The 25,325-nt window shown below is 38.2% G+C and overlaps 1 protein-coding gene across 2 annotated transcripts; it reads right to left on the reverse strand.

The window, feature by feature from the left end:
- Positions 1-5,788: 5,788 nt before the first annotated feature.
- On the reverse strand, positions 5,789-24,684 carry LOC149572727 (uncharacterized). 2 transcript variants are annotated; one of them, XM_089813823.1, is made up of 3 exons: positions 24,335-24,684; positions 7,831-8,277; positions 7,449-7,746 (listed from the first exon to the last, which is right to left on the reverse strand). In XM_089813823.1, the coding sequence occupies exons 2-3, from the start codon at positions 8,274-8,276 to the stop codon at positions 7,464-7,466; spliced, it is 729 nt and encodes a 242-aa protein (XP_089669949.1). In that variant the 5' UTR covers position 8,277; positions 24,335-24,684; the 3' UTR covers positions 7,449-7,463. The 2 variants fall into 2 exon arrangements, with proteins under 2 accessions (XP_089669948.1, XP_089669949.1); XM_089813822.1 differs by having other exon boundaries at positions 5,789-8,277; positions 24,335-24,674.
- Between the last annotated feature and the right edge of the window lie 641 nt (positions 24,685-25,325).

The following is a 25,325-nucleotide window of genomic DNA, read 5'->3' on the forward strand; positions in this document are numbered from 1 at the left end:
TCCCGCACAATCGCTCTTCTCATGAGCTAGCACCATCTTTCACAGAATGTGAACAAAAACTGAAAATGATGAGCCTTGGTATGGGCGAGTACACTTTGGACTCTATTGCTGCCTTACCAATTTCCCCTCGGTCTTATGGGAAACCAACTATTGCAAAGAAGTCTTCTGCTTCTGCTATGACACTTTTTGGCACTTTTGTGCAATCTTCCATACCACTGGAAGCAGAGAAGGAAGAACAAGCCATTAGGGACTGGATCTACAGAGAAGAGGAAGACGAGGAGGTTACAATGACTACCCCTATTTCTCCCAAAAAATATGGAAAAGGCTATAAATTTTTGACAAAAATGGGCTACCAGGGCCACGGGTCCTTAACTGGTTGTAAGAATGCTCTAGTTGAACCTTTAAGTCACACTCAAGGTCATGATGCTCAAGACACCGCTGGTCTAGGCTTTGGGCTAGACAATAATACACCAAACTGTAGTCAAATATTACTCATGTCTAGTGAATCGGAGGATGATGACTCTCCCATAATTGCTACTACTACACAAGACGAAGACTTTGTTCCTCTCACTTCCCTCCTTTGGGGAGAAGACATAGTTATTGCTAATAATGAAGAAGCTTCTACCTCCCAACAACAGGAACAAGAAGGGTCTACTTCTGAGGACATAAATAGAGGACGAATTAGGCAGAATATTGCTCATCTCATAAATAGGGGTCAAAGTACAGATTCTCATGAGTATGAATGGGAAAGCCTCTCTGATGCATCTTGTGAGCTGGGGGTGGATGTCATTCATGCCTATGCAACCCAACCCAATGTAGTCGAATGGTCTAGTATGAGGTCAGATGAGTTTGACTCACAACATGTCTTAATGGATCACGCTAGTTCCTCTAGGACTATTCCTGAGCTGAACTCTTTTGCGACATTTTCTATAGGCTCAACTTCACAGGTCACCAGAGATGACTCCTTCCATATCAATCACATTAAAACTTCTCCCTCACTCTCACTAATTTACCCAGAACTCATAGATTGGTCTATCCAAAATCAAAAACCTGAAATACGGTCTTTCCAAAATGACTATGAGATCACTTGTTATCTCAACGCAATTGAACCTGTCATTTCTTCCACCAGCGAACCCGCGGTTAACATGACAGAATCAGATATCAAGTACCTCAGTCAAAAAATTAAAAGAAAAAATAAGCGATCAGATGGCGAAAACCACATTGTGGCGGTGTCTGACCCTCAAAAAAGTAAAAATAAAGACGTATCTAATGGTGAAAACCTCTCTGAGGCACCTGCGGATGAGGTACTTGGTAGTCTGCCAAGCTATTTCCAGGATAGATCTTCGGTTCTAGTCGAACCTACACAACCTATCAACTTGGGAACAGAAGAATGTCCTCAGATTATCCATGTAGCTCAATCTTTGTCAAACAAAGAAAAGACACAGTTTGCTCAGTTCTTTCAAGACAAGAAGGTCAACTTCGCATGGACATACTCTGACATGCCAGGGCTTGATACAGATCTCATCATGCATCACTTATCAATCTCACCAGATGTCAAGCCTGTCAAACAGAAGTTAAGAAAAATGCATCCACATGTGGCTCTACTGGTCAAGACAGAGTTAGAAAAACTATTGAATGCAAACTTCATTAGGGCCATTGATTATGCTGAGTGGATTTCCAACATTGTACCTGTCTCCAAGCATGACAAATCCATACGAGTCTGTACTGATTTTAGAGACCTCAATAAAGCATGCCCCAAGGATGACTTTCCACTACCAAACATCGATATGATAGTGGACATGACTGCAGGTTATGAGATGTACTCGCTCATGGATGGATTTTCTGGGTACAACCAAATAAAGATAGCTCCAGCAGACCAAGAAAAGACAGCCTTTACATGTGCATGGGGTACCTTTTGTTGGAATGTCATGCCTTTTGGGCTCAAAAATGCTGGCGCTACATATCAAAGAGCAATGACAACCATCTTTCATGATATGATGCATAAAAACATGGAAGACTATGTTGATGACACACTGGTGAAATCAAAGAAACGAGACACACATCTCAAAGACCTTAGTTTGATATTGGACCGTATGGAACAATTCCAACTTAGGTTGAATCCAAAAAAATGTGCCTTTGGTGTCACTTCTGGAAAATTGCTAGGTTATATCATCTCAGCAAAAGGCATTGAGGTTGACCCTGAAAAGGTCCAAGCTATCATGGATATGCCTCCACCAAAGACTATCAGTCAACTTAGAGGTCTGCAAGGACGGCTACAATCCATAAGAATATTTATCTCTCAATTAGCTGATAAGGCTCAACCTTTCAATAAAAATCTGCATAAAGGATCTACCCATATTTGGAACAGTGACTGTCAACAAAGCTTAGACCAAATCAAAGGCTACTTGGCAAAACCGCCAGTTTTGATGCCACCCATTCTGGGAAAACCTTTGATTCTGTACATTTCAGCTACGAATTCTTCTCTAGGAGCACTCTTAGCCCAAAGTGATGAGACGGGTAAAGAAAGAGCCATATACTATATTAGTCGAACTTTGGTGGCTTATGAACTAAATTATACAAGTATAGAGAAGGCATGCCTTGCTGTAGTTTTTTCCTCCCAAAAACTTCGACATTATATGTTGGCCCACACAGTTCACTTGATTGCCAAGATAGACCCTTTGAAATATTTATTAAGTAAAGCTGCACTTACTGGTCGCCTTGCTAAATGGATGATGATTCTTTCCGAATTTGACATTCAGTATGTTGAACGTAAGGCAATCAAAGGACAGGCCATAGCTGACCAGTTGGCTGACTTCCCACTTGAAGATGTAGCACCTCTACAAATTGAGTTTCCAGATGCCTCAATCATGAACATTACTGACAGAACATGGAAAATGTTTTTTGATGGATCCCATACACAGAATGGAGCAGGAGCAGGGGTGTTGTTTGTTTCCCCTCATGGTTATACGATCCCAAAATCCTACAAATTATTGTTCCCATGTACAAACAATATTGCAGAGTATGAAGCATTAACAAATGGGATCAAAATGGCCCTTGAATGGCGAATAACTGAGCTACACATCTATGGGGATTCTCAACTGGTTGTGAACCAAGTGAATAATGAATATCAAACCAAGGATGATAAATTGATCCCTTATAAAAAGTTGATAGATGCTCTAAGGAACTATTTTACCTTTGTAACATTCCAACAAATTCCTAGAGCAGAAAACAAGGCTGCTGATGCTATGGCCACTTTAGCATCTATCCTCCAATTACAAGAACATGAATCGCGATTTGAGTTCCTGGTGGAAGAATTGTGTCATCCAGCCTATGATTCTTCAAATAACCAGGTGATCTACACTGTTGTAGGTCATGATTCCTCCCGCTATGCGGCTATTTTCTCCTACCTACGTGATCAGGTTATTCCCGAAACCCTCACATGCAACCAAAAACGCCAACTCCTTCGTAATGCCTCACACTACACTTTGGTCTCTGGTGACTTGTATAGGAGGGGTCTAGACGGAACGTTGCTTAGGTGTTTAGAACTAGAAGAGTCCGAGAAGGCACTTGCTGAAGTCCACGATGGCATTTGTGGGGCGCATTCTAATGGCCTTGCACTTGCCCGAAAACTGCTTAGGACGGGTTATTACTGGCCCACCATGCAAGCTGATGCTGTGCGCTATGCAAAGACCTGTCAGAAATGTCAGCTCCATGGTAACTTGATACATGCTCCTGGGCGAGAGTTAATCCCTTCTGTGACATATTGGCCATTTCAACAATGGGCCTTTGACTTGGTAAGAAAGATCCATCCAAGCTCATCCAGCGGTCATAAATTTATCATCACAGCAACGGAGTATTTCACTAAATGGGTTGAAGCTGTACCATTATCTGCTGCTACAGGCAAACATGTTGCCCTGTTTATACTAAATCACATCATTTGTCGATATGGTATCCCATCCTCTATTGTTACAGATAATGGAGGACAATTCAAAAATAAAGACTTAAAACAGCTGTGCAAAAAGTTTGGAATTAAGCAACACTGGTCTTCCATTTACTATCCCCAAGGGAATGGCCAAGCTGAGGCCTCTAATAAAACGCTGCTGAAAATCCTACACCGCACAGTTCACAAGTCTGGGAAAGATTGGCACTTGCAAATAAATCCGGCACTTTGGGCCTATAGAACCTCTATTCGTACTCCTACAGGGGCTACACCCTTTTCTCTAGTCTATGGCTCTGAGGCTGTTCTCCCATTAGAAGTCGAAATACCTTCTTTGCGCATCTCCTTACATGGGTTAATAACCGATGAAGACCATAGAGCTATGAGAGTACAGGAATTAGAGACTCTGGATGAACGGCGCAAGGCTGCTTTTGATCACATGAGAGCTTATCAGAAGCGCATGTCTGCACAATATAACAAAAAGGTTCACCCCCGTGAGTTCCAAGTTGGTGAACTCGTGCTTAGAGAGAATCCCAAAAATCAGCAAAATCGAGAACAAAAAGGGAAATTTGAACCTAACTGGTTAGGTCCTTACATTATCACAACATCATTTGGGTCTGGTGCTTACCAGTTGTCTACTTCAGAGGGTGAAGAACTTGCAGAACCTATCAACATCCTACACTTGAAGAAGTTCTATACTTAGAGGCTTGCTGCTCAGCTATCTTGTATACATCTATGAGTCTGAAAAAATCTTAAAAATCAAAAAATGTCCTGAAAAAATGATCATCTTAGTGAAAACCTCACTTTGATGTATCACCAAAAAAAAAAAAAAAAAAAAAAAAAAAAAAATCTGTCAAAGTGGTGAAAACCTGGAAACAGGCGCTACTTGAAACCCTTGCACCTATGTCTATCAATCTCAATCATCCACTTTGCTACACATTTCCTAGCTTGGAATTGTTTCTTGTCCTCATCTTGGGGGCATAGCTACTTAGCCTATTGAGGTATTCTTGTGGATTAGGGTTTTTTTGACAACTCACAAAATAGTGTTTCTCAACACTTCCCCCACTTTGACATCAAGTGTTTTTTAACACTTTACAGATAGTTTACCTACGGTCTCCGATGTCGCGATATCTCACTATCAGAATCAAGTCTGGAAGAAATGGCCAAGTGACTTACACACACGCACTTTAACACTTAAACAACTGAGCTATGCTGATCTTTATCTACTTTGTGTGCTGTCTATCATGATTTCTTTGCCAGGTGTTCCCTCCCTAATAGTCTTTCAAGGATGTCATTGACTAGAAGACTGGGGGCATGGGACATATTTTCTTGATTTCTGCTTGTGGGTATACTTTTGTTTGTCTATAGTGTTGTAAGCATTCATGCTTGTCCTATTCAACACTTTGACTTATAAATGTATCATCCTTGATTGTTTTTGCAAGACCGCACTCAGGGTTTATCCCGGCGCTTATGCCTTGATACAGGTGTAATCTTGCTAAATTAAACTTAGGGAATCTAATCGTGTAGTTATCTTGACTTACATGTCTCTGATGCTTAGATTGGATTTCCACATACCTATCTCATATTGATCATATTCATATCCTCATAGTTATACTAGTGATGGTTGTATGATCTCATGATGTCCCTAATAAATGCTCAATGATGAAATTAAGAGTCTAAATGTTATGCACTTCTTGCTGGTAAACCACTTTGCATATTAGCTTGCATTTTAGGTTCATTTTATAGCTTAGTCTTGCATTCTTGCATATGGGGAGAGCTCTCTCTTCATCTTTTTGTGGACATATCAGCTAACTCCTTTCATATATTTCTTTACTTTCTTCTTGTTCATGTCTTTTCACCTTCTTAATCTTTCGCTTCATCTCTTTTCTATCTTATCATCACATTATATAAAATTTTTGACCTCTTAAATAATTTCAACGTCCTAGATTCATTTTCGGGATCGAAATCCAAATTCGAGTTCACCTTGATGGTCAAAATTGTCTTTTGAAATTCTACTTTCTTCTGAGCAGTTAGCTGACCTTTTGAGGTCTAATCTCTGAATCATCACTGGGGCATCTTCATTTCTTCATGTCTTCATCATTTCCATACTTCATATCTACTTAAATTCACTATTTCATGTCTAAAATCACCTTTCTACTCGTTTTGACCTAATTTTTATGCTATATCCTTCAAGGTCAACTCTAGTCAAATTGGGGCATTTTATCAATTTTTTTATATAGTCATTCTTGGGTTCTAATCATCTATCTGTCATCTTGGACATTGCTATATTCTAATTTTCTCATTTCTAGCCAATTTTTGCATCCCCTTACCTCATTTCAATTTCGATCCCGAGGGGGCAGAAATACTCTATCACTGCTTAGGAGCATTTGTTTGATCTTCTCACTTGCTCTCACTCTATCTGCTTTTCTAAGTGTTAGTATTCTTCTTGAATTCTAACATCATCTCTTCCTAGTGTTCAGTACTACTGCTATCAGGCTGTGCATTCAGGACTTGCTATCTATTTCTGCATTTCATTCTTTGGAATCAGATATCTATATCTATCACCGCCTACTTGACTTTCTATTTTCTTTGACATAATGTGTTCCCAGATCGATCACACATTAGTCAAAGAGGGGCAAATGTAATCACCTAAAAATGGTCATCTAGACTATTAGCCCCCTTTTCAACATTTTGGCTAAATTAATTTAATCACTTACCTAAGCCAAATTGCTAATAATCAATTTATTTGATTATAACCTATAGTTTGACTATGCTATCCTAAGTTTATTATTTGATTAAAAGAACATGTCCCCTTTTAATTAAATAAAAGACCCCATTCTTCTAACCCACTTAAAGTGCACACATAAAGTCCTTTTTCTATTTTGCAATTAAAAGAAAAGGCTTTGTGACTTTTGTCTTATGTGACAAGTCAACTTAAATTCTATTGGTTGATTTGTGTGTGCACATGGATCACTCCTATTTTCGAATTCCACCGTTGATCATCCACCATCTTCATCTTGATCTCCACCGTCCATACATCTTTAAAAGGGAGAGAGCTTTCCCCCTCAATCATATCCATTTTTGAATATTGTTATGCTGCAGGTTTTCTAACAGGTTTCTTTGGAGCTTTGTGGAGAACTTCTATTTCTTGTCTACATTCTCTCATTCCATCACATTAGCATAAGATCATATGGCATTCTTAGCATAGTTGCATTTTAGTTTAACTTTGATTTCTTGCAATAATATCACATAGTTTAAATATTTGGTTTTGTAACAATCTCATACATGCTTAGTATAGCTGCATTTTGCATTATCATCTTAGCTTAGTTTTCATACTTGCATTGCATTCTTGAGGGATTCCTTGAAGATATTTGCACTCTTGCTCTTGTCTCAAAGAACCTCCCGTTGCATGGTTTACTAGCAAGAAGTACATTTCTAAGGCTTGGCTGAGAGCCTTCATGCTGAAATACTAACTCCTTGCACTCTGTGGATAGGGAGCTCTAAGCCGGCATCCAAGCATTCCAACTCATGGAATCGTTTGGATAGAAGGGTTTAGAGTGTGACACTTTCGAGTGTACACTATGCACATAATTCCCTCGTCAATAGTGTCTTTCTTCTTAGTACTGGTGGTTGCATTCTTTCCACAGCAGTTGTATGCATTGATAGATGCTTCTCCTTCTCCAACTGAATTGCGAGGAATGTAGTTTCTGTTAAAGGCTTTCATGGCCAGAAATTGGAGGATAGTTGGGTATGTAAATACGCCCTTGTGCTCTCTCTGAATAACTTCAATCTGCTGCAACATTTTGTCCCTGATAAATTTGCACCAATTGAAACGCACCCCATGAGCAACATCAATGGCAGTCTTAACATACTTTAAAGGAATAGAATCTGACCTTCTAGTATACCCCAACACTTTGTACACTAAAAGCTTGGAAGCAAACTGTAAAACAGGATCAATGATGTCATCTATTATTAATCGAGATGCATCTGTCCGTGATTGAGTGAGACTAGCTATGATTCCATTTCCATTGCAATCATTGGAGGGAGTGACATCTCTGCCAGAGTTTGGTAGTCGTGTTGCGTCATGGATTTCTTCTTCTGTAATTTGAAGCTTGGTTTGTCCAACACTCAATTGGCCATCCACAATGAAATTAATAACAGCAGTACAGAGTGGGTTGTTCCTCCTGTAAGTCACTGTCTTCAAGAACGGAAGGATACCAGCTTCTATGAGAATGGACTGCTGGGCTAAATTCAAATCGTGGTGCCATGATTGATAAAGGGTATCATCAATGTAGACTCGGGTATTAATATCTGAAAGACGGACACTGGGAAGCTTCATGCTGCAAAATCCAAAACCTCCAAAGTTAGGCGTGTACACTATACCAACCATTCCTCTATCACTACATAAAGAGCTTCATACCTATACTTTTAAAGACAAATATATTAAGAATTAGAAGATTGTAGCAAATATGTAATGTTTTTTTATTAAATTTTCTCAATATTATATAATGTTTTCTTTTCAATTGGTATCAAAAGTTTAGGGAATTCAGAGGCTGTTAGTGGCAGGCTTGCAATAGTTAGAAAGAGAGACAAATTAAATCGCAGAAATAAATTCTTCATTTTCTGCTTATCAATTCATTAGTGATTGATAACTCTAGAGCCTAAATATTGGGACATATGGTATATGATTCAAAGGGATTATGTAGATCCTAGATCCAGGGCTACGATACATTCACATCATGTTAAGAATTAAAAGATTGTAGCAAATATGTAATGCTTTTTTTCCCTTCTTTCTCAATTAGTATCTAATGTTTTCTTTTCAACTGGTATCAAAAGTTTAGGGAATTCAGAGGCTGCTAGTGTCTGGCAGGCTTGCAATATTTAGAAAGAGAGAAACAAATTAAATAGCAAAAATAAATTCTTCATTTTCTGCTTATCAATTCAATAGTGGTTGATAACTCTAAGAGTCTAAATATTGGGACGTATGGTATATGATTCAAAGGAATTATGTAGATCCAGGGATAGGACACATTCACATCAAAACTAAAAATAAAAAAAAGAAAGGCAACAAAGAAGAGTGCCTTGGCTACGTTTTTACTTGTAAGTGTTTTTGAATGCAAGTATGTTTCCTAGAATAGTTCAAAATACCAAACATATTTCCTGGTACAGTTACAGGGCAAAAATAAGGAACATATTTCTTAAAGCTGTTGTAGTAAAAAAGGTCAAGGACGTTGCGACACATTACACTTTACCAAGGTATACGTGAAGATGTTCAATCACAAAATACGTTGAGAATTCAATAATTTTCAACAGAAAGACAAGAAAATTGTTGATTTCTATCTTTGAGTGCAAGATTATATCACGTTTTAACTACTTACACACCCACGGAAAGACCATTAATGACTATAGTTTGTAGAACAATACTTAAGATTTACGATAAAAAATGAACTCAGTTGTTGTAGCAATAGAGGGGAGAGCAAGGCTTTAACAACATTAATGTGTATCTCATGAAAATCTTGTCATAACATGGAAAAAGATCACATAGAACTACAAAAAATTTACAATAGGTTTTCCAATGAAGGCAGAAATTGTAAAGAGAAGGAACAACACTAATACATAGTCAAGAAGAAGGGACCTTGGAGGTGGAGGTTGTCCATCTGGTAACTTAGATAAGAAGGAAATTCCATGTCATTATTGTTAAGAAAATATGGTAATTTTGAAAGTGACATAGATGTCGTCAGTGTGGTAATGTAGATGAGAGACATTATCAATATTTTCATAGATTATTAAAGGGATAGTAAAATCAAATAACGCTACATGGAAAACTAAAGGGAAAACTTCAACAATGAAGAGACAGATAATTTCATATCTGATATGTTTTTTCTAGTCATATGCTAGTTAAGTCTGAAGGATAATATTTACTTGATTATGTAACAAGGATATGTCTGGTGCATTTGGAGTTGGTGCATTGGCTATAGAAATCAAACAGGTTGAGCCAAAAAAAATAGACACTTCTTTATGATAAACATATTAGTTTGAATGTTGAAAATGGAGCTGGTTAAATTTTTTAATAAAAGTAATGATCATGGTCAATGGAAGTTTTTCTGAAGGGAGATTAAAAGATGTTTCCAATCAAGATGGATCCAGCATAACCGGAATCTTATGAAAGCAACAACAGTTGAAGACAGTAGTTGATTTTTTCATAAGCACTATAGTGATTTAAGGCATGGCATTTGTCAGATACAATTATATCTATAAAGCTACTCTGGATCAGATTTTTCTCTTATAATCTTATGTGCTGATGATGAATCACAGAGTGATTTGAAAGCTCAACTCAGAAACACTCCCACAATTGTTTTCCAGAAGGATTATTTGAAACCTCAACTCAGAAACTCTCCCACAATTGTTTTCCAGAAGGATTGTTCTAAAAATAAATGGTTCATGATTGCCCAAGATCGAGGTAAAAAATAAAGATGCACTTTGGTTGTACACTAAGAAAGCAACATAGAGATAAATTTCAAGTTGGAAAATTATAGCAATTTCATTTCAGTGTGTAGCCCGATGTAGACATCGAGTGTTGATATCATTTTATTGTTTAACATTTATAGAAGACTGTTTAAAGAAAAACTTACTTCTACTAACTGAAAAACAGAACTGTGGCATTTGGTTATTTGAATTGAAATGATTTAGTTGAAAAGAAAAGTACCTATTTTATTAAGCTTTTGAAGATTGATCATGGAGGTGAAATTTCAAAAGAATTTAATCTTACTTATCGGATTCATTCTAGACAAGCCAGATCCGAATTCAGATTCAATCCGGATTTTTGATTCTGCCTGTGGATCCGTCAGGATCCATGGTGCTTGGATCTTTGAGGATCGAGGCAGAATCCTTGATTCTGACAGATCCAGGCAGAATCAAGGATCCTGCCCGGATCCTCCACAGCCTGAGGATCTACAAGCAAAATCAAGGATCCTATCCGGATCCTCAAGGATCCAAACCACAGCCTGAGGATCCACAGGCAGAATCAAGGATCCTGCCCGGATTCTCAAGGATTCAAGCCACAACCCGAGGATCCTCAAGGATCATAATTTCATTTTGTAATTTAGTAATTCAATGTGAATGTGTTGATTTTCTTTATAATCATGAAAATAAATCAATTATCAAGCACACTGAATTTGTAGATCCATACTAGAATCACATATTCATATTACGAAATGATTTAGTTTTAGAGTTATGTATATTTCTCTTATTTTTTAGTATATATATGTATATATGTATATAATATATATATGTGTGTGTATGTATGTATGTATATATATATACAAGAATCATAATTGAAAAAAAAAAATACGGATCCAATTCATATGTCTGAATCGGATTCATTTTACGAATCGGTAATTAAGAATTTAATACATATAGAATTAAAAAAAGATCAAAAGAAAACTTATACAGGATAAACACCAAAAACAAATGAAATTGTTAAATAAAAAATTTAGATATTTCATAGATATGGAAAGGTTCGTGTTACAAGCAAAGCCTATGGGAAATGAGTTTTTGGCAAAAATAGTAATTACAACTGTCTATATCTTAATCACAGCCCTACACTGGCAATTAAAACTGTTCACCAAAATAAGGATGATCTGATAGAATACCTAGTGTGGTACACAGTTTTTGGTTCATGGGCATATGTGCATGTAATAAAAAAATTTTAGACAGAAGCTTCATAAAAAAGATGAGGAATGTAATTTTCCTCAATATTCCAAAAAGAGTAAAGCATATAAATTTTTGATTAAAAAAGCGAAGAGTGATTATATGAATCAATGCGACCTTCCATGGAGTGTTGTGTAATCTAAATGCGAATAACTTATTCAGATAATCAATTGCTAAAACAAATCGAACGAATGTGAATAAACAACACAATGGCTATTCCGTTCATCAAGAGCGAGCTGTGTTTATCAAGCGTGGCAAATACAAGCAGAAGGGTTGCATTAGACGAAATGCAACGAAGAGAAGAGGGAGAAAAAACTCAGCATCTATATAGGAAAATGTGAAAACCATCATCAATAATGAATAATGCATCGAAGCATTTAATAAAAATCAACCGAAGTAAAATCCTAAGTAAGCTTAACATAAGCTAACTAAATGTATGAAAAATATAACTAAATATATAAATAGACCAACAGTATTTGGCAACAAGTGATGCAATACGACCTGTTCAAGGGATAACTGATAATAACAGAAGTAAAAAATAATAATGGAAAGAAACATGGTGGAAATAAAAAAGAACACTGGTGCCCATCCTTTCAAAGATTCTGAAAATTAAATTGACGGGGCTGAAGGGGGAACTGAGGAACACTATAAACACAAACTGTTAGATGGAGGTCCTCTCTTCTTGAGCATTCACACAAATAATGAGGCAGAATAGGAAGTGTTAATTGCTGGCTGCACCTCATCTCAGAATATTAAATTTGTGAAACTGGAGGGAATCCACCGATTCAGATTGTTATCAATGTAATAAACAAATAAATTAGTCCCAGTTAATGATTATATGATTGTGTTAGGAGGCTGGAAGTTTAAGAAATTATTTGATTTTATCAACTTTCTTTGAAAAAAGGCACTTAAGCTGTGTTTGAAATGTTCATTTTTTTAAATAGAATTTAATAAAAAATAAATAAATATAATATGATATAATATAATTATAATATAAGTAAGATTAATGAAATGGCAAGAGGCATGTACTGAAGTGTTGTGACTCTCTCAACATAAAATATAAAAGAGAAAAGAGTAATTTGAAAGAGATATTAAGGAAGAAAGAAAAAATAATGGAGCAAAAAGAATTAAGAAATCATTAAATATTGAAGAAAAGAAATGGAAAGAAGATGAGGAAGTGATTTTCAGAGAGCCAGTCACGATTAATAGTTGGAAACCTTTAGAAGGATGGTAATTGTGAAAGGTTGTGACCATTATAAAAAGGTATGACTCCCTCTCACATTGAAGGACATAAAGGAGAGAAGATTAAATTTGAGGAGAAGATCCAAAAGAGATCAATTTGAAAAATAATATATTATTCTTAACAGAAACAATGATAAACAGTGATTCATTGTAATGTCCCCATTTTAGCAGTTGACCAAGTGTGTGTGCGTTAGCCTTGTTCTACATGGTCCCGAGAGCTAACGAAGGGTTTAATGGGATCTTGGAGTGTTTTGGCCTAGTCATTTCCAGTTTGGGCCAAAACGAAGTTGATTTACTCAGTTTCAGGCATACTTACTATTTTTAGTAAGTCGGCAGGACACAGTGCAGGTCAATTTTGGTGATTGGATTCGATACTCCTCGGTGAGAGCTTTCTGATGAGCTATCACTCGCATTATTCGGAGTCCGATTGCTAATACATTTTAATGCCTGAAGTTTTATTAAAGTAACGTCTAATTTAATTGTAAAATATTAAAGTGTTACTTTAATATTTATTTTATGGTGATGTGTACCCAAGGGAGACATAAGAGGTATTTTAATATATGTTTTATATTAAACATCTTTATCCCACATTGCCCATATGAGTTGAACAGACCCGTGGGAATAGAATAAAAGGAAGCATTTGTAGCTTCATTAGACAGGTTGAATATGAGAAGAAATTGGTGTGTGAGTTGCAGCTCCGTTCTTGGCATTTGAGGACGTCTATCCTCTCTTGTAACATTCTAGACGTCATTCCCTTGGGGTTTGGCCTTTGGAATTCTTTGTTATTGGCTTCATTATCAGGCAGTTTAGTTGCATTTCCGGCTACAGGTAGATTTGGTATTTTGCTCATATCTTCTTCACTACTTGTCTGACGCTTATGCCGCTTTGAGGGAATGGTATTATGAAGGTAGTGGACTGATTGAAGGACAAAGTATTGTAGCAGCAAGTTCGAAAGCATGGGCTGGAGTATTATGTCAATACTGCTGAAGTAATTAGTGAGTTGATAAATCTGCCATGTATTTGGTCTTATGAATTCTGAAAATAACATTTTATTAGCAGCAGTTCATTTCCACTTTGCATATCATTGTAGTTTCTTTCTTGTTTATGTTGTATGATACCAATTCCATGCACGAAACACAACAAACAAATAAACGTTTGATTTCCGGAGTTATAAGGGGTTTAAAACATTAAACGGAGAAATAAGAAGTTGAATGCAAACTGTTTGACATAATTCCTTTCAGCAATTTGGTTTAGTTTTTTTGGACATCCAGGGGTGCCCACTATAGTGGTATCAGAGCTATAAGTCCTGCCATCCTGTGGAGGTCTTATAGGGAATTTGGAACAGCCGGATAGAGGGAAAAAGTAAGTAAAAAACATAGGCTAAGCATTTATGTTTGAGGATGCGACAGGGGTCTTATAATTTCCGCAATACCAGAGCAAGACAAAATAGGATTTCAGACTTGCAAAGCAAACAGTCTAGTACATCCGTGCAGAGGGACATTGAATTCAACCATACAGACACAGAGGAGATATTCTGTGATCAGGACAATAATATGGGTGATCGAGATGACAGGAATACAGGATTAGGCGGAGGCAGAAATGCTGGTCCAGATCAGGGGGAGGTACTGTTCCGACAATTACTGGATACATTAGAGCAGGGGCAGCGTATGCAGCAGGAGCAGAATAGGCGAATGGACATGATGTTGCAGCTCATGGCTAGACAGATGGGTGTCAATATTAATCCAGATGATGCCAACAATAGAAACAATAACAACGAGAGAAACAATAACAACGGGGGAAACAATAACCATGAAGGCCAAGGCAACAACAATGGTCCTGAGAATAACATTAATGGTAATAATGGACACGGCAACAATGGGAATGAGGCTGATAACTTTAGACACGTTGCACGCCCAGCACGGACTACGAGCTCAAGACCTCTTCTACCCACGTTTCCACCCAGAGATCCGGTTCAACCAGTAAACGAACCGCAGATTACCGAGTTACAGGATCAGTTCAGGAGGGACTGGGAGGCTAGTGGACCAGAGTTTCAGGCGGATATTTCTCTTAGAGATTATATGGACTTGAGGATGAGACACATGCCTAAAGCAGGAGGGAGGAATCAAAACTTTGAGCTGAGGAAGAAAGTTGGAAAACTTTCTTTACCTTATTATGATGCTTCAGGGAAGATGACTGCACGAGCTTGGGTGCAGAAGGTAGATACATACTTGCAGCTAAATCCTATGCCTGAGGAGGAGGCTATCAAGTATACGGCTATGCACTTGGATGGCGTTGCACATGAATGGTGGCATCATGGCATGGTGACTTTGGGGCATAATCAGATTACATCCTATGAGGAATTCACCGAAACATTGATTGGGAGATTTGACACTAAGGATCCCGAGTTACATTTCAAGGAGCTAGCACAGTTAAAACAGTCAAGTTCTGTGGATGCTTACATTGCCGAGTTTCAGCGCTTGTCTGTACTTGTTACTGATATCTCTCCTAGGAGATTGGTGGTGTTATTTTGTGATGGTCTTGCTGATCCATTACGAGGTTGGGTGAAGGGACATGATCCACTCACGTTAGCTGAAGCAACTAAAAAAGCACGAGATTTAGCCCTTTCGGTATACAAAGGAAAAAACCATTCAACAGATTCTTCCTACCACAAGGACAAAGACAAGAAATCATTTTAGAAAGAGTATAGCAAACCCAAAGAATGATCAAAAGGACTAGACAACGCAACCTTGAATGAACTTCGAAAGAAGAAGCTGTGCTTCCATTGTAGAGAGCCTTGGGACTTATCTCATAAATGTTCTCTCAAGGCTAAGGCAAATCAAATGGAGTATTTTTCAGCAGAAGAGTCAGAGTCAGAAGGGGAGGATCAGCACTCCGATTCAGATGAGGGTAACACTATAGAGGAGAGCAACATTCCAAAGGATGATAGATCGTTGGCACGCTTGACAGGGGCCCAAAAGGCAATCACATTTAAGGTCAGGGGTACTATCCAGGGGCAGAAAGTGATATCTCTTATTGACACTGGGGCTACACATAACTTCATAGATGCATAGTTGGTAGCCAGGAGAGGGTTACAGACAGAGGAGCATGATGGGTTTAGAGTCATGGTGGCTAACGGTGATAAGTTATTATGCACTCGGAAGATATCTAATCTTCGCATCAGGTTTGGAGATGGCTACGAGTTGGAGGATGAGTTCTATGTTGTGGACATGGGAGATTATGATGTCATCCTCGGCATGACATGGATGGCTTCACTAGTTGAGTTCACACTCAATCTAGCGAAATTGGAGATGAGATTCCAGCATGAGGGCAGAACTGTGGTACTTAGAGGGCTTTCAGATGGAGGTTGCAGAGTAGTGTCCTTGAGGAGAATGCAGAGACTTTTTCGTCATGATGACATAGAGTGGGCGGCAGAGTGCCACATTATGCCAACTTCACCAGAGCCACAAGAAAAGAGTCATCCACTAGATGTCCAGAAGATACTTGATAGACACGCTAAAGTATTTAGCGATATTCCTCATGGGGTTCCTCCTGACAGAGGGATGGAACATGTTATTGAGCTCGAGGAGGGAGCCAATCCAGTTATGATTACTCCCTATCGTCATCCTAAGAAACACAAGGATGAGATAGAGAAGGCGATTAAGGATTTGTTGGAGATGGGGCATATCAGGCCCAGTAAGAGCCCTTTTGCTTCAGCAGTAGTATTGGTAAAGAAGAAGGATGGGACGATGCGCATGTGCATCGATTACAGGGCACTGAATAAGAAAACAATTAAAAACAGGTATCCCATTCCTAGGATTGATGAGCTGATTGATGAGTTGCATGGGGCATGCTTCTTCACCAAAATTGATTTGCGATCCGGATACCATCAGATCAGGATGAGAGCAAGGACATTGAGAAAACAGCCTTCCGATGTCACTATGGCCACTTTGAGTTCATGGTTATGCCATTTGGTCTAACCAATGCACCTGCTACATTTCAAAGTTGTATGAACCAGGTATTCAGGAAGCAGCTGAGGAGATTTGTCTTGATCTTCTTTGATGACATATTGGTCTTCAGTAAGACCTGGGAGGAGCACTTACATCATCTAGAGGAGGTGTTATCTATTCTGGAGAAAGAGTCATTGTATGCCAAGGAATCTAAATGTGAGTTTGGCATGACTGAGCTCCTTTACCTGGGGCATATCTTTAGTGCAGATGGCGTTCGGGTTGATCCCGAAAAGATTAGAGCTATTGTAGAATGGCCTACTCCCATAAACCTTACACAGCTTAAGGGATTCTTTGGTTTATGTGGTTTTTATAGGAGGTTTGTTAAGGGATTCTCACAGATTGCTACACCCTTGACAGATCTTACTAGGAAAGGAGCCTTCGTGTGGACAGGGGCAGCATAGAGGTGTTTTGAGCATTTCAAGCAGGTAATGTCTTCATGTCTAGTTCTAGCTCTACCGGATTTCACGAAGCCTTTTGAGCTTCATTGTGATGCATCAGGTGATGGGATTGGAGCAGTATTGATGCAGGAGAAGCATCCCATTGCATTCGAGAGTAGGAAGCTCCGAGGAGTTGAGAAAAGTTATTCTGTCTATGACCGGGAGATGTTGGCCATAATGCATGCATTGGCCAAATTTCGATCATATTTGGTAGGTGGACGTTTTGTGATCAAGACTGATCACAACAGTATTAAATACTTCATGAGCCAGCGTGATCTTAATGATCGGCAACAAAAATGGGTGACTAAATTGCAGGCTTATGACTTTGACATAGAGTTTGTCAAAGGTAAGAAAAATGTGGTGGCTGATGCCTTATCTCAGAGACCTCACTTATGTGCTCTGGCAGAGATTTCAGGAGATTGGAGAGATCGGATTATAGAAGAGTATGTCGGAGATGCTTGGGCTTCTGGATTGATTTCAGGTACCATACAGGATGATCGCTATGAGGTGATAGATGGATTGATCAGAGTTCAGGACAGGGTTTATTTGATTCCATCATCACATTTGAGAGAGGCGATACTGAAGGCATTTCATGATGCACCCACAGCTGGACATCCGGGGGTCTTCAAGACCTACAGGCAGATCCGAGAGCGGTTTTCATGGAAAGGGCTCAAGGATGATGTTCAGAGGTATGTCAGGGAGTGTGTGGTTTGTCAACAGAATAAGGGAGAACACACATTTCCTGCAGGTTTATTACAGCCCTTGCCCATTCCTGATAGGAAATGGGAAAGTATTTCGATGGACTTCATCACTGGTTTACCACGAGTGCAGGGAAGGGATTGCATCTATGTGGTGGTGGACCGCTTGACGAAGTTTGCTCACTTCATTGCTATTCCGTCCACTTACACAGCAGCACAGGTGGCAGATCTTTTCTTTAAAGAGATATTCAGGTTACATGGGTTGCCCAGATTCATTGTCAGCGACCGGGATAGTAAGTTTATGAGTGTTTTTTGGCAAGAGTTGTTTAGGTTGTGTGGTACAGATCTTACACCTAGCACTAGTTATCATCCGCAAACAGATGGGCAAACAGAGATTGTGAATAAATGGGTGGAAGGATATTTGAGGAACTATGTAACTACACAACAAAAGGCTTCGATCAAATGGTTGCATATGGGAGAGTATTGTTATAACACCACTTATCATATGTCCATCAAGATGACTCCTTTCATGGCACTCTATGGTTATGAAGCACCTAGCTTCATGGATTTAGTTTTGAGGGACAGTAGAGTGCCCAAAGCCAAAAACTTATTGCAGGATAGTCAGGACATCCTGAAAGTGCTCAAAGAGAATATACAACAGGCCCAAAATCAACAGAAATTGTATGCTGATCAGCACCGAATAGAGCGCAGTTTCGAGGTAGGGGATATGGTTTACTTGAGGCTACAACCATATAGACAGTCATCGCTTAAGAAGAGCGGAGCTGAAAAGTTGAAACCTAGATTTTATGGTCCCTACAGGGTGATTCGCAAAGTGGGCAAAGTCGCCTATGAGCTTGAGCTTCCAGAGTGCAATCGAGTGCACAATGTGTTTCATGTGTCTAGGCTTAAGAAAGCCATTGGTCAGAGTGTAGTGCCTTCTGCAGTTTTACCCCCTTTGGATGAGGAGGGGAAGCTTGTGTTAGTACCTAAGGCTATTCTGGATACCAGAGAGAGGAAGCTTAGAAATAGGATAGTGAAGGAGTATTTGGTCAGATGGAAAGATCTGTCGGAGGAAGATTCTACATGCGAGAGTGAGCAGGTTATTCAGCAGGCTGGACTGAGATTGCTTGAGGACAAGCAATTTCAAGGGGGGCGGACTGTAATGTCCCCATTTTAGCAGTTGACCAAGTGTGTGTGCGTTAGCCTTGTTCTACATGGTCCCGAGGGCTAACGAAGGGTTTAATGGGATCTTGGAGTGTTTTGGCCTAGTCATTTCCAGTTTGGGCCAAAACGAAGTTGATTTACTCAGTTTCAGGCATACTTACTATTTTTAGTAAGTCGGCAGGACACAGTGCAGGTCAATTTTGGTGATTGGATTCGATACTCCTCGGTGAGAGCTTTCCGATGAGCTATCACTCGCATTATTCGAAGTCCGATTGCTAATACATTTTAATGCCTGAAGTTTTATTAAAGTAACGTCTAATTTAATTGTAAAATATTAAAGTGTTACTTTAATATTTATTTTATGGTGATGTGTACCCAAGGGAGACATAAGGGGTATTTTAATATATGTTTTATATTACACATCTTTATCCCACATTGCCCATATGAGTTGAACGGACCCGTGGGAATAGAATAAAAGGAAGCATTTGTAGCTTCATTAGACAGGTTGAATATGAGAAGAAATTGGTGTGTGAGTTGCAGCTCCGTTCTTGGCATTTGAGGACGTCTATCCTCTCTTGTAACATTCTAGACGTCATTCCCTTGGGGTTTGGCCTTTGGAATTCTTTGTTATTGGCTTCATTATCAGGCAGTTTAGTTGCATTTCCGGCTACAGGCAGATTTGGTATTTTGCTCATATCTTCTTCACTACTTGTCTGACGCTTATGCCGCTTTGAGGGAATGGTATTATGAAGGTAGTGGACTGATTGAAGGACAAAGTATTGTAGCAGCAAGTTCGAAAGCATGGGCTGGAGTATTATGTCAATACTGCTGAAGTAATTAGTGAGTTGATAAATCTGCCATGTATTTGGTTTTATGAATTCTGAAAATAACATTTTATTAGCAGCAGTTCATTTCCACTTTGCATATCATTGTATTTTCTTTCTTGTTTATGTTGTATGATATCAATTCCATGCACGAAACACAACAAACAAATAAACGTTTGATTTCCGGAGTTATAAGGGGTTTAAAACATTAAACGGAGAAATAAGAAGTTGAATGCAAACTGTTTGACATAATTCCTTTCAGCAATTTGGTTTAGTTTTTTTGGACATCCAGGGGTGCCCACTACATTCATTCCAAGTATTAATCAGAATTTAACAATCATCATTCACCATACCTCAAGATATTGATGAGAGAAGATTGAACCATTGAATAATGACACTTATCCAAGAGAGCACCAAGAGCGCACCAAGAAGCAATCAAAATAGAGAGAATCAGCCAACTTAATTTTTACAAAGTGCTGGTAAGATTTAGTGATGGAGGGCCACACCACCCTACCAACTCATAACCAAGAGTGCAACAATATGGAGACGAAGAGAAATTAAAAAAATGCTTCACAAGCAATTTTATTGTACTTGAAAATTCTTACAACACCCACAAGATGATATCATAGATATGACTTCTTCAAAAAGAAGTTTACAAATTCTTCAACATAAGAGAAATCCCAAATAAGAGTCTTCACACCAAGCTTCACCAAGAATTTCTACTTGAAGAGTTACACCTTTAAAGCTTTCACACCTTGAAGTCTTCACGCCTTCTAGCTTCTACTTTTCAAACTTGATTAGAAATGCTCATATCCCTTGCTTAAATAGGCACTTACCACCCAATGCATGACTTATCCACAACCTTCTAGAATTCCACCTACACAATATCCACAACCTTCTACAACTTCCATAACCTTCTACAATATCCACAACTTTCTACAATATTCATAACTTTCTAGAATTCTACCCACACACCTCGATAAATGGAATGACAACCATTTATTTTTTTATTTTTTTCTATTATGCCACATATGCACCTCGAAAATAGAAATCACCTTTTCCTTTCTTTTCTCCTTTTTCCCCTTTTTATTTTTTTATTATTATTTCTCCTCTAATTTTCGTCGCTTTCTCTCTCCTCCAGATTTTTTTTCTTTTTTTTTTTAAATTTTAAATTTTACATTCAACATGTCTCCCCTTTATTTTGGATGCAAGATGCTCCTGCATCATTTAGGCAGTCACAAAAATGTGAGAATTACAGTGTTGCAGATCATCGGGGCAGTGCAGGATTGAACCAAGACCCTTGACTGGTCATACATATATGAAGCTAACTCTTGGCCAGGCGTAGAGTCAAAAATTATGTTCAAGCCCCATTACGCGTAAGCTAATGTTTTAATAAAGGTTATACAAAGGAAAGACACTGCATTTAAGATGCTTATAAGCCTTTTGGTGGAAAGATAATATGCATTAATCATTGCTTCACAAGGCAGCACTTATAAAAGTTCGAATGTTGATTTAAATAACCTGCAACTCGTTATTGCAGGGTAGATAAATGATGGTGATATATGGTAGGCACGTACTTTATGTGTAAGAACGTGCATGGTTTATGTTGGTAAGGTAGTCGTCAGTGTTCGTAATAGCTTTGGTTGGCCCTGGGATTTCGTCCACATCAGATGGTAAAGATGGAGAAAAAGAAGATTATAATGTGCAATGGTGGTCAAATGTAGCACAAGAGAATCCTTTGGTAAATGTTTGTAATGCATTATTTCAAGTCAATTTCCCCTTTCGGGGATATATCTGATTTTTCCCAAAATAACAATTCTGACAATATGATTTATTTCCAATTAGTATTCTGGCAAGCGCAATTCAATTTAGAGGAAATTTTAATTAGTTAATATCTGGGATTTATGATCATATTCGAATAATTCCTATTTGAAAAACATTGCATTCTAAATGTGCTGAATCCAATTCTTAGCACATGTCCAACTGCTAACAATATTATGGATTCAATAGAAGGTTCAGTAGGATGCTTGAAAACTATTCTTCACAATATAGCCCAATAGCATGGAATGACCAAGTCGATTTGACACCTTGCCCACAAACTAACCAAGTTGGAGTGGGCTACCTAAGTGAAGAATACCCAGATACGGGCTCCTCACAACTAAGCCCAAGAGCGTGGAATGACCAACCAAGCCAATTCAATATCTTGGCTCAAAAGTTGACAGGTTCGGGATTGCTACTTAATTGGGGAAAACCGATACTGCTACACCTTCCTATCACTTTTCACACTGATTCCAAATATGATTGCCTGATAGAAATCAGATAATAATCACTAATCTTCTAATTCTTAGGACATCTGGAGACTATCCTCAACCAAGCCCAAGGGCATGGAATGAGCCTCGAAGTCATTTGGCCCTTTGGTCTACAAACAAACCATCTTGGCGTGAAGTATTCGATGAGGAAGACTAGTATTGCTACACTTTCCTAACAAATTAATAAATAAATAGTATATACAATAATATTAATATTTGAGATTGTTTTATAGACATTACTTTCTGAACTCTTCTTCACATCACCCTTCATCATTCCATTTCACATTGAATGATTAATATTTGTATGAATGATTGATTGAATGAATTCATTCCTTCAATTGCAGTCTTTGAAGTATTATTGAGTGATGATTAAGGGATTGTTGATCAAATGATTGATGCGTGATGATGTAATGTATATTAGTGAATGATGATTGAATGATTACTGATTTAGTAGAAGATTTGTTATGGTATAAGATTGTTGTCGTGACCAGGGTATAATGGTAACGGTTAGCCAGAGCAGGGTATAATGGTAATGGTTAGTCATGAAAGATGAGGCTTGGGTTGAAGTAATAATGGATATGAAGCATGCAATGATGGGCTCTCAAGAATATCGAGGGGTAGTAAAAGTTGCTGCTGGTCCCTCAACAAAGCAACTACTGTATGCATGCATTAGCTGAAGATTTTTGGTTTGGCAGGGGTCTGAAATCTAATGCATATGGTGGAATCTACCTTGGGTGCTGTGGTGTTAAAAAAAAATAATGTGGAAATTAAATTATATTTGAACATTGAAATACATAAGGCAAGGTTAGTTGCTTAAAGATATGCACAAGACTATGGAATAGGCTAGGAAGAAACATTTCTGGGAGTTGCTCGTTGTTATGCAATAAGAACAATGTTAACAGTGGGGGTAATGTTCCCCTTTGGATTTAGACTTTTCCCTATAATCACAAATTTTTAAAAAAATTGGAACACAATATACTCTGAAGGATGTCCGTTCGCTTTTTTAAAGCACCCATTTCGGCATGGATAGTATGCTCCTGCATCAAATTACCCCAGTGATATTCGTTGCACATAACCACAAAACATTCTTTCAGCTATAGTAATCAACTGTCCTTATGCGCTTCAGTAATTTTTACTGGACATTAGTGCTCTGAAAACTTTATACACACAAGGAAATCTGTAAGGACTGTGCTTACCGAACCAGGAGGCCGCTAAAAAGCATATAGAGAGTTATAATATTAAAATCTCTTGGACTGGCGGGCTAAATAAGTTTCGTAGTGTGTGAGAGCATAAAAACAGTGTTATATGGTTTAATATGCTGCATTTAACTTTGGAAACTGATAAACTAATTAACGGTCGGTAATTCGATTGGTTTGTGTGTAGACGCTTACCAGAAATACAAGAACTAGGGCATAATCCCTCAAGGACGGACTCCCAGTTGTTTATTAGTATATGACCTTGCTAAGCACGAGAATATTCTGGTTTTCCGGTTTCCAGTTACAGCGGATGTTTACTGATTTCACAAACGACAGAATCATGGGAGCCTACATTCCCCAATTACTTCTTACAGAAAAGTAGTGTTAGGAGCTCGCGCTTTGCCCTTGACAAGGGATAATATCTCATGTTTTTGCAACATGACTAAAATTAGGAGAAACCGACATCCTCCAATTTACTTTCTTATTCACTAGTGGGTTAGCTCTCCATGACGGAGGTTTGAGCTTTCATGAAAGCTAATGAGAGGAAAAAGCTTAGCCATGGACAGAATGCTAAAAGAATCATGTCTGCATTGTGCAAGCCTTGGAGAAGAGGGAGCTGAAGCTCTCGTGGCAGCTAAAGTAGAGCAAAATGTTGGCCAGAGATCAAACTATAAATTGCTTTTAACTGCAAGTAAGCATTTCTATGACTAAGAAATTGGTTTTTTAAAAGCAAGGCAGTGGAAATCATAAGACAGAAAAAACAACCCAAAGATCATTTATGGTTTCTCGAGTAATATGCTGAGAGCATACCTGTCTTCAGTAGCTTCAATCGGTGAGAATTCCTCTGAATAGACCAAAAGGTAAGAGAGCAGATGTCAAGCAGTTGGAATTAGAAGCGAAATCGCTACGAGCATTATCAGGCTTCAAGAGGACGATTCTTTGACAAAACAAGAAAACCTTTAATTGAGAGGCAGGGGAACCCATGACTATAATGGAGTCTCCCATCTAATTGATGTGAAATCTGCACTCATGTACCATTGTCGGCAGGAATTTCACAAATGAAAATTAGGCCCTGCAAGTACAGAGGAATTCTTTCTTTGCATCGGGATTGGGAAAAGCATATTAGTACTTTTTATTTTTATTTTACAGCAAAGGCAGTAAAATGGGTTAAAAAGCAGGCTTGGGATGCAAGAAAATGGATAAAATAGCAACAATTTGGTCGTTTATAATTGGAGATAAAATTTTATATTTCCTGCTAATTCTTTGTTAGCTTTTTACACCGTTCTGCGCTCTCTCTCTCACTGCGACGAGGCATGCAAACTAGATCACGTTTTCTTTTAAACAAAGTACAAAATCATCCCCACTTCACTTTAGAAAGTTATGCAAAGTAGCTCATCTTCTTTTACAAAGTTCTCAATAAACTCCACTCAACTTTAGAAAGGAAATTTATTTAAGATTTTAGTATTTCATATGGTGGTACGGAAGTATAAAAGTTTCTGAATATTAATTGGAGAAATATATATTTCATTCTATTTCTACTTTTCTACCATTTTCCATTAGGTCTTTAAAGTCATGTAAGGTAGCTTAGCTTAATGTGTTACAATTTGTATGGATTTAATTAGTTCTGCAATAATGTTTTTGAAATAAAAAGCGACCAAAACAAGAGGGTCTGACCTTACAACCAAAAAGTTGACAACCAACATACTGTCAACAAAAACAAGTAGATGGCAGTCACTGTTTCAGAGAACAACTACTATCAACCAAAAAACGCCAGACGAAAAAACACAGCTAACAAAGAGTC

The sequence above is a fragment of the Cupressus sempervirens genome, chromosome 2, assembly GCF_028749045.1.
Source record: "Cupressus sempervirens isolate cs-2001-9-10 chromosome 2, ASM2874904v1, whole genome shotgun sequence".
NCBI classification, from domain to species: domain Eukaryota; kingdom Viridiplantae; phylum Streptophyta; class Pinopsida; order Cupressales; family Cupressaceae; genus Cupressus; species Cupressus sempervirens.

Coding starts and splice junctions, on each gene's coding strand:
- LOC149572727 (XM_089813822.1), bottom strand. CDS start 8,276: ATGAAGCTTCCCAGTGTCCGTCTTTCAGATATTAATACCCGAGTCTAC.